The following is a 10401-nucleotide window of genomic DNA, read 5'->3' on the forward strand; positions in this document are numbered from 1 at the left end:
GATAAAGTTACTAGCATCATTCGGGGTAGTAAAGGAAGATTCAAGCGTCTATGTCTGTTCCGTCTAGTAAGGCTACTTGCCCCCCACGTTGTAGTCAGAAAAGAACAGCATGCAACATTTGTATTGCCTACACGCAATCGGAGGGGTTTCCTTGGATTTGCGGTGAGGTGTATTGGTGGGTCCGGTCGACAAGTTTGAACCGGGGATGCGGGAAAGTCAGTAAGTCTGCGGTCAAGCCGTCTTGTCTCCTTTTCTGAAAAGACGAATCCACGAAGGGGGGGAATGTACGAGACCCATTTGTGTCGAGACGAGCCTGAGCCACATTTCTAGAAGGCAGTGATCAATGAGATCCATGGCAGGTACATAAGCCCTACGGCTCAGCCACATGCCGAGTGCATAACGTGACATCATGGCGTGCATGGCTTTTACCATACAGTACGCGTACGTGCCTTACTGCGGGACCAGAAATAGATCTGGTCTGATGTGGGGTATTGTTTACTGAATACATGTTCCCCTCCCCCTCAACAAAAGTACGCACTCTCAATTCCAGTGGGATGCACAGCCACCGCTCCAGATTCTCTTCGGGGAAAGCAGGTTCTCGGAAACAATGAATAGCTACATAAGTTAATATCACTGCGCCATTTAATAGTCATGCTATATTCCAAAGAGGAGATGGTGACACCCGCCCACACTACTCCGTAAGTGGCAGCCTAATAGAAATGAGCCATTCAGCTGGTGTCTCGGAATGGCGGGGCAATGGGCGGGACTAAATTAAATACGGTCAAGTTGATCCTCGTTGCATCTTCTTCTTGTTAAATACTGATGATCCCCCATTCTCTTTCTCCCCTTTCTTTCTTGTACAGCTCTCTGCAGGATTTCTACCATTCCTGCTGTGTAGCATCTATCAATCCTTTTTACGTGTCATTCCACTCGAGTCGCAGATAGTCAGCGACGGTCATGGCCAACCGAGAGGACCCGCTGGCCTACGGCCACTATTACGGCCAAGACGGGACTCGTGGCGGTCAAGGTGAAAGCACAAGGGGTTTTGTTGGAGATACTTTCAAGAAGCTCAAGGAAACTTATAAGACCCATCATTCGCAACAGGGAGCTCCCAGGCCCCAGCAGCCTCAAGGCTACCAGTCTAAGCCCCAAGGCTCCAACCAAGACTACTACGGCGTAAGCCAGTTACATTGCCGATGTTCCAATAGTATCGCAGGGCTGACCGTTCAATAGGGTCAGAACTACAACGAGCAGAGCTCGTCGCAGAACGCATACGGCCGCCCCCCTCAGCCCCAGTATCAGGATAATAATAATAAGCCTCAGGGCAAGCCAGCCAAAGAGGATAAGCTCTCCGGGCTGTTTGGTAAGATCCAGGGCGCTGTTGCAGAAATCGGAACCGATCTCGGTCAGCGCATAGGAACCGCGCTCGACCCAGAGGCGTATGCCGAATATGGACAGGTAAAGCCACAGACACAGCACAGATTCGGCAGTTTCGCCCCGGACCGACAGGGCAACGACGTCAAGTGGTATGTGGACGGATGTTCCTACTTCTACGCCGTTTCAAAGGCGCTAGAGAGCGCAAGAGAATCAATCTGGATCTTGGACTGTAAGCCTCTGTCCTCGGGGTAATCATACGAAGCTCTTGGGCTAACAAATCTTTAAAGGGTGGCTGTCGCCCGAGCTTTACCTGAGACGACCTCCCACAAAGAATGAACAATACCGATTGGATAGGATGCTGCAGTCAGCAGCGCAACGTGGGGTGAAGGTCAACATCATCGTGTACAAGGAAGTCACCCAGGCTTTAACTCGTATGTACTACATCCTACCTCGATCAGGATGTTATGTGGCCATTGTCATTCCAGCCATGCTAACTATACTAGTCTCGTCTCATCATACCAAGCACTGTCTTGAAGACCTCCACCCAAATATTGCCGTGTTCCGCCATCCCGATCATCTGCCAGACCGTCAAAATTTGGCCCAAGATATCTCTGCGTCTCTTCACAATTTGTCCTTGGATGCAAAAAGCCTCGTCCAGATGTCTGGAGATGCCATCAAAAACATCTACGGTATGCACGACGATGTTGTTCTTTACTGGGCGCACCACGAAAAGCTCTGTGTCATCGATGGCAGGATTGCATTCATGGGAGGTCTAGATATGTGTTTTGGCCGTTGGGATACAAACCAGCACGCACTCGCCGATGTCCACCCGGAGGACGTAAACGAGAGCGTGTTCCCAGGCCAAGACTACAACAATGCAAGGGTTCTCGACTTCCAGGATGTCTCACATTGGGAGAAGAACCAGCTTGACCGAAAGACAGCCTCCCGCATGGGTTGGTCTGATATCTCCATGAGCTTGCACGGCCATGTTGTGGAGGATTTGCGGCGACACTTCGTCGAACGTTGGAACTTTATTTACGATACGAAGTATAACTCGCGCAAGGATGCGAGATACTCCAAGCTCGCATTGTACGGTCGGCCCAGCTCGTCGAACCGCCCACAGCAGCCTGGTGCTCAGCAGCAACAGGGTATATCTCCCCGACCTAGTACTAGCAGTCAGGGAGCATCTAGCTACCAGCAACCTCCGGCATCGCCACAGCCGGGTCTGTCGGCCCAGCCCCAGGCACAGACAGCGGGTAACCAAGCCTACCAGCAATCGGCAACTTCGCCGCAACCTGGCCTTTCAAGCTACTTCACTGCCTCTACAGCGAGTAACCAAGCCGCGTCTACTCTCCAGCAGCCTGTTTCTAGCTCCTCGCAGTCTACGGGTACCACCCAGAACTATACTTACACTGGGCAATCTTTCCCACCACCTCCTCCTGGGCCGCCACCATCTCAGAGCCCTGTCCCATCTCAGACACCCACTCAGGGGCAAAGCCAAACGCCGTATTATGCTCCCCCTCCGACCCACGAGCAAGCGGGACAAGACCAACCACCGCAGTACGCAGCCCACACTCCTCTCCCGACCCAGGAGAAGCCACACTCTCAAAGTGCGACTCAAGGACAGGGTCAAGCGCCAGGCCAAAACCAGGCATCGTACTATGGCCCCCCTCCAACCCAGGAGCAGTCGCACGCTCAGCCTGCCGATCAAGGACAGGGCCAACCACCGCAATATACAGCCTACTCGACCCAGGGGCAGTCACACTCTCATAACGCAACTCAAGGACAGGGCCAGGCATCGTACTATGCTCCTCCCCAGGGGTCGTCGTATTCTCAGGCACCTACTCAGGGACAAAGCCAAGCACCATACTTCCCTCCTCCTCCAACCCAGGAGCCGGCACACTCTCAAGCCCAAGCTCAATCACAAGGTCAAGCGCCACAGTACGCAGCCTATACTCCCCCCGCAACCCAGGAGCCATCGCACTCTCAGACACGTGGCATTGATGACCATTACGAGGGCACACGCGGACACGGTGACAGGGAAAGAGGTTCGGGGCTCATCCCCCGTCGTTTCCGAGATGAGTTCACTCAGTACTCGAATGTTCTTCGCGGCCAATTGGCTGGTCAAGTGCATCAGTACCAGGATCGTCTGAGCTCATTCGGACATCCCTCCCAGCCTCGCGGCAACATGTGCTGTCAGATTGTCCGTAGCTGTTCTAAGTGGAGTAATGGCACACCTACCGAACATTCAATTGCCGATGCGTACTCTGCGATTATCCGGAACAGTGAACACTTTGTGTATATCGAGAATCAGTTCTTCATTACAGCTACTGGCGACGCCCAGAAGCCGGTCAAGAACCAGATCGGTGCTGCGATCGTCGAGCGTATTTTACGGGCTGCACGTGCCGGCGAGAAGTGGAAAATGATTGTTGTGATTCCCTCTGTTCCCTGCTTTGCCGGCGACCTGGCAGATGACTCTACTCTCGGCACCCGGGCTATCATGGAGTTCCAGTACAACTGCATCAACCGTGGGGGAAACAGTATCATGGAGCTGGTTGCTAAAGAGGGATACAACCCTATGGAGTATATCCGGTTCTACAATCTCCGTAACTACGACCGAATCAACGTCAGCGGTTCGCTCGTGCAAGCCGAGCAGAGGAGTGGTGTCGACTATGAAGATGCTCGCAAACAGCATGACGTCAATGTTGTTGGACAGGGTGGCTATGGTCCAGGAGCTCCCGCTCCTCGAAGCGCCTTCGATACCACGGCTCCTTTCCAGCAGTATCAGCAGGGTGCTCGCCAGGTTCCTGGCACCAAGACTGGCTCTGGACGATGGAACAGCGTCAGCTCGTGTTACATGCTTAATGGAGAAGATATCCGTAACGTTCCTTGGGATGGCCCTCCTGAGGCCGAGATTGACGCGTTTGTAACTGAGGAGCTCTACGTTCACTCGAAGGTATGTTTGTTCTACCCTTCCTGGACCCATGCATGCACTAACAGGCACAGGTCATGATTGCCGACGACCGCGTGGTTGTCTGCGGTTCTGCCAACTTGAACGACCGGTCTCAGCTTGGTGATCACGATTCTGAGATTGCGATTATCATTGAGGACTATACTCCTCTGCAGTCCACCATGAATGGCAAGCCCTGGACAGCTAGCCGGTTTGCATCTTCCCTGCGTCGCCAGCTGTTCCGCAAGCACCTTGGCCTTCTGCCACCACAGGACTACCAGCGCCCCGATGCCAACTCCGAGCCGGTTGGTGTGCCCAACGACTTCGACTTTGACGCTCCTGAGAGCCGGCTTGTGGCAGACCCATTGGCGGATACCCTCCATAACCTCTGGAACAGCCGGGCGAACACGAACACTGAGGTATTCCGCAAGGTGTTCCACTCCGTTCCGGATGACTCCGTACGCAACTGGTCCACGTATAAGGAGTTCTATGGGTACTTCTTCAACAAGGCGGACAAGCAAGCGTATGGCGAAGAAAAGGATGCGCCACCCGCCCGGTATCGGTATGGACACGTTGTGCGAGATGACTTCCCGGGTGGTCCGGAGGGAGTTCGGCAGGTCAAGGAACTGCTCAGTAAGGTCAAGGGCACGCTCGTGGAGATGCCATTGATGTTCTTGATTGAAGAGGACGTTGCGAAGTCGGGTTTGGCATTGAACGATATTACGGAGCCGCTTTACACATGATTCTAGCTACTGTAGCTTTTTTTGGTATATTGCGTGGATTCTTTCCATTGAGGTCCTATCTGAATGAGTTTCTAAATGAATTTGAATTTTCTTTTTGGGATATTGATGCATTGGTTCATTCATTCATTGAACCTTTTAATTTTTGTGGATAGCTTACCAAACCTGGTTTCTTGTTGCCAAGACTCTTTCATCTTTTCTATATTGTTCTTGGAACAACAATATCCAGACAGTTCGCCCTGGCCGGGGATTGTGCCTCCTGTATGAACCACTGACTCGAAATCCCCACTACTTTTCTCCGTCTCCCTCGCTGGGCCCGAGATAGGAAAGTATGTCGCTGTACAGCGGCACATGTGGGCCACGTGCCGCGGGACAGAGAAGCCGCCGACTGAGATACGGGGATCTGGGCCCGCTGGATACGATGCGTTAAACATCCAATGCAAGCATGGTACTGGACAGAGATAATCCACCGAATTCACCGAGTTGCACTGAAGAAAGAAAGGCAATGTTGATCCATCTTGCCTTTGCCACGATCCCCCCATTCACTCTCGGGAACCCGTCGTCGTGATTGGCCCCCGCGTCAAGAACAATATCAAGAACGCCCCGAGGCCGTGGGCCAGTCAATGCATTCACTGCATCCCGAATTTAGCATTGACCTGTCAACTCCAATCTGGCTCCTTTCTTTGTTCTGGGTCTCTGTATCGATTTTTGGCCACATGAACTGGTGGTGCTGAATGCTTCCAATCTCGACAATCTATCTCCAACAGAGTCGACTCGGGATGCACTCTTCACTGGCCAGACCAGCCCTGGAGATAGAGATATAAAGGCCCCTCGAATCCTCCAGATCACTCCTTCTTCTCCTCATCAACCACTCTCATCTACAAACAACCAAATCTTCTATCCAAACCAATCTTCCTTCCAGGAAACCCAATCAATCAACATGTCTCCCTCCGTCAAGAACACCGCTATTGTCAAGGGTATGCCTACTCCCAATCATCTCCTTTCTATCAAATAGACAAAAAAAACTAACATACCAAAGCTTCCCCCGGCGGCGGCTGCGTTATCATGTAAACGCACCCCAATAACCCTCCCCCGAGCAAGAATTCCACTACCACACCAACCAACTCGTTAACTGTCACGCTTCAAGACCAAACATGGCCAACTCGGCTTACTTCTCGCGTTTCGTTCTACCCTACTCTTGACACTCGTCAGGGGCCTCTCAACCCATGCTCAGAAAATCCACAAAAAAAAATCTCGAACCCTTGGGAGGAAGACCAACGGGCCCGTTGGACAGGGGATGACTGGTTGTTTGTGTACCTACCTCTTTCTTCGCTATCCTGTTCGCATCCGCTCCTTATGTGGTCTTGTCGTCGTCTTGGTTGCTGGGAATTCTTAGTCATGTCACGATGGGATAGTTTGAATTTTCATACATACTTTGGGATTTCAATACTTCTTCACTTTCCACTGTAGGATTAGATTGTAGAGCTGTATACTCTGTATGTAAATATGGTAAGGTACGTTAGTAGTGATACAGTGATACCATGGTTCTAAGTTTAGTCTAGCTTGTTACTGGCCGCGTTGTGCATGTTCATCCCCCGGTTTCTGTCATGATACCCGTCCAGGGATTGTTTGCGTTACCTTGGTCCCTGGATCTTGGGGTTGTCCACTTTTATATCGAGATATTATGAGGTGGGAGATCTGTTTCCGCCCGTTGTTCTTTCGTTGGCAAGGATATGTTTTCCGGATATTTTGATTGGGAAGTCTGGTGGAATAATATGTATGTATGTAGCCAGGATGTTCACTATAGAATGGTCTTTGATCACCACATTTTTCTTTTTTTTTTTTTTTTACTTTTTTTTTTTCTTGTAGGAGAAAGATCTAGTCACAGTTGTCGGTTGTTTGAGGCCGTAAGAGGGATGCTGTTTTCTGTGAGGGGTGGAGGATAGATGATGGTTCATATATAGATTGCGACTTGCAGTGAGCCCGGCTTAGTATTGTTAAATGGTGGCCACGCTACTAACATTAGCTTATGGTTCAATACGGTTGAGTGTTTTAATAAATATCTTGATGTGATATACATTTACACAGGTTTTATTTGAGGTTCTGGCAACAGCTTCTGTAAAAGATGTTTGAAAAAAGGCTTGTCTTGGTTTGTAGTCACGAGTTCATCTGTATCCTGGTCATGTATTTACAGCAGAGACAAGGGACGAAATCAAAAATATCATATGCAAGTATGCCGTCTATTTACGGAGCAGTCTCCTTTCGGATCTTGTCAACCCTCGCCACGTCATCCATGCTTGGCTCCTGGAGCTCGTCATCGGCGCCAACGAACGCATCACTCACGGCATTCTCCACCTGTTCTACAGCATGGGAGACGAGGCCCACGGACCGAGCCATGCCTACCTGGCACATGTTCTCGCCGACGGCAGATTCGATCTTTCCATCGCCGCCGTTCTGGGTGAGGTCACTCTCGAAGGCGTGGAGGAGAGACTTGAGAGGCTCCAGGAAGCGGTTGCGGAAGTAGATGTAGGTTTTTTCGAGTTGGAGTTGAGCACACAGGGTAGAGGATGAAAGGAGAATGTAGTAGAGGCTGAGGGCGGCGTGGATGGAAGGTGTGAGGGTTTGAGAGAACTTGATCCATGATGCTACGATGTCGGACGAGACATTGAGGAGTAGCTCGGAGGAGTTAAAGAGTAAGGGGAAGAGGACGGAGAAGTAATGTGGGTTGATAAATGTGTCGGACTCCGGTGAGCTGGAGAGCTTTTTGTTGGCGTCAAGAATTTCATCTTTCAGCCACCCTATAGCACTGTCCCTGATCAGTTGGAAACGATCATCCTCAAGAACCTGACGGATCGTCTTGAAGCGGACAATGTGAGACGGGTGGCTATGGAGAATGGTTCCAGGGATCCGCCTAATGGAGTTGTAACTTTGTCGCGTTGTGCAAGCAGTTAGAGACAAGATGAAGCGTCGGAACTCTATTTCGTTGGATGGCTCTCCGACTGAGCGTTGCATAGAAAAGACGGTCAGTGTCAGAAGAGAGTCCAATAGTGCCTGAGGTTGCCCAAAGGCAATTTCGTCCGGCTTATCGTGCCCACCAACAAAGTTGTCAAATATCTGAGCCAGCTCAGGGAAGACGGCAATCGGAGTGACCTGGCCCGACGAGAATAGTTCGGCCATCGCAGCTCGGGCAGCCAAAAGAAGTAGAGCACCGTGCCTTTCAAGCGGAATCTCTTCCACGTTCCTAGGTGGTTCATCGAAGTCCAGTGGCTGGGGATGTTTGTCCGGCGGCTGCGAGACGACTGCGAGAAGCTGCGTGTCGTCCAGCCCGAAGTCTCGAGAAAGAGCCTACAAAGTCAGACACTGCATCCATTGGCACATAGAGTGGACCTACCGTTATTTTCCCCAAAATCATGTCCCTCTCCCGTAGGTCTTTGTTATTGGCAAATACTTCCGTCTCTGACACTTGGCCCGCCAGATGCCTTGGCTGGAGTTTCTCTTGCAAACGAACTGTCCAAGACATTCCTGGATCCATAGGCCCCGAAAAACTCAGTATGTAGGATTTTATCAGCTCAATCAGACCGAATTGCAGGAATCTCTTGATGAGCGCCGGCTCGTTGTTACTCGGGTTCGGCGATTGGACCTCTGCTTCTGGGTCCGGCGCAGAAGCTTCGGACACTCGCAGTATGCTGGACTCGCTTGCAGCACGGGGTGGTGGTGCAGGCCGCTTGGAGGGAGACACGTCTCTGAAAAACTCCAGAAGGGCAATGGTTGTCTCGTTCGTCGGCATCAGAGTATACGCTTCCAGTACAGCTTGTAGAGAGGTTGCGAAAAAGCGGCTCGGGGATTTCGTCTGGATGCGGGAATGAAGAACGGATAGCATGGCAACAAGAGAATTGAACTTGATGACATGTCGTGGGAGGGTATTCTGTATATTCGACTTCGCGGCATCTCTTTCGGTCGCATCTTTTTGTTCCGCATCGGCGAATTCTGTATCATCAGTAGCAGAGGGCTCTGCTGTCTCGTTCTCTTCATCCTCGTCTTCGTCCTCGTCCTCAGGTTGCAGTTGCATCAGGGCTTCGGACACCCTCAGGATGACCTCTCGAGGATTACCCAAGCGGGCGATATCCTGAAGACACTCGATTGACTGAGGAAGCATGGGCAACAGAAGCTGAACCAGATCCCAGCCAATATTGGTTGTCAGGACCTCATCCTGCAAGAGCTTGTGGAGAATGGGCAAGCGAGTGGGGGTCAATTGGTACTCCAACAAGGTCAGGTAAGTGAGGTAGTCAGTGGCCGGAGGCAAGGCCTGGATGATAGGGTCTTCTTCCTCGGCCATGATAGTTGAAATAGCACCAATGCAATGCGATAGTGGGATGTGGAGGGAGGGAGGAAGAATAGGACTCAGGAGTCTAGATCGACCGGAGTGAGTGCGTAAGCGCGGGACAGTTTGATACACAGATTATGCACGGACCATATGATGTCATCCCTTCCCCTGACAACGAAGATTTGATATGGGAAGAGAACGAACTCAACTTATCGATAAGAAAACAAACGGTGGGAGATGATAGGGCATTTTCAAGTCCTTAGGTACCTACCTGTGGCATCATATTATTATTCATCACGTTACTCCGTCCAAACCTGGTATAATGCGTTTGTTGAAGAAATGGATTTGATATATATATATTGTGTCTAGAAGGATCGCCCAGCAAGTATAAGAAAATTTTTAAGAACAACGAAAGTACTAATATCCTCTCCCCCGGGCGAAATAAGAGCAATGTGCATGCGCCATAGAGAACCCGAGGACTGCCGTGCCATGAAGTAGACGTCGTGTCTAGGTACTACTCTAGTATAGCAGAGTTGCATCTTCTCATTTCGGATTTGGACTAGGAGACTCATCGCATCATGTGACTCTAATCACCTGACCATGAAGGGATACCAGTAATTTGGATTATTCAGGAATTAAGATTCCAGCAAATGAAGGGGGGCGGGTGGCCTATTTGAATGTCGACCAAAAGTCACTAGACTAGATGCAATAGTGCTGACGATCTCTATAAATGAGGAACCAGCCAAGGACGCATAAGAATGAACCATGGTGGTCAGGGGGACGTGCACAGTGGTTATGAATTTATGAAAGGATTCGAGGGCATAAGGGAGATCTCCCACGATCGGCCTCAGATCATTCCATTGACTAAGAATTTAAGTGTCACACAAGTGTAACCGTTAACGTTTAACAAATTCGCTTACTATTATTTTTGTGGGAACAAACAAGGCAAGTATGTAAAACTGGCAGAAGTAAGCAAGGCAAGAGGGAAAAAAAAAAAAAAAAAAAAAAAA

At 50.5% G+C, this 10401-nt stretch overlaps 2 protein-coding genes across 2 annotated transcripts; one reads left to right on the forward strand and one right to left on the reverse strand.

The window, feature by feature from the left end:
- The first annotated feature begins 864 nt into the window (after nt 1-864).
- On the forward strand, nt 865-5130 carry pld2 (putative phospholipase D (PLD)). The gene is made up of 5 exons (XM_032090695.1): nt 865-1176; nt 1234-1606; nt 1665-1808; nt 1881-4333; nt 4384-5130. Exons 1-5 carry the CDS (start codon nt 958-960, stop codon nt 5068-5070), a joined length of 3876 nt encoding a protein of 1291 aa, XP_031944123.1. The 5' UTR covers nt 865-957; the 3' UTR covers nt 5071-5130.
- Nucleotides 5131-6989: 1859 nt separating this feature from the next.
- Nucleotides 6990-9579, reverse strand: BDV37DRAFT_45800 (uncharacterized protein). Its single transcript, XM_032090696.1, has 3 exons — nt 8459-9579; nt 7146-8412; nt 6990-7080 (listed from the first exon to the last, which is right to left on the reverse strand). Exons 1-2 carry the CDS (start codon nt 9401-9403, stop codon nt 7312-7314), a joined length of 2046 nt encoding a protein of 681 aa, XP_031944124.1. The 5' UTR covers nt 9404-9579; the 3' UTR covers nt 6990-7080; nt 7146-7311.
- Between the last annotated feature and the right edge of the window lie 822 nt (nt 9580-10401).

The sequence above is a fragment of the Aspergillus pseudonomiae genome, assembly GCF_009193645.1.
Source record: "Aspergillus pseudonomiae strain CBS 119388 unplaced genomic scaffold BDV37scaffold_14, whole genome shotgun sequence".
Classification (NCBI taxonomy): Eukaryota; Fungi; Ascomycota; class Eurotiomycetes; order Eurotiales; family Aspergillaceae; genus Aspergillus; species Aspergillus pseudonomiae.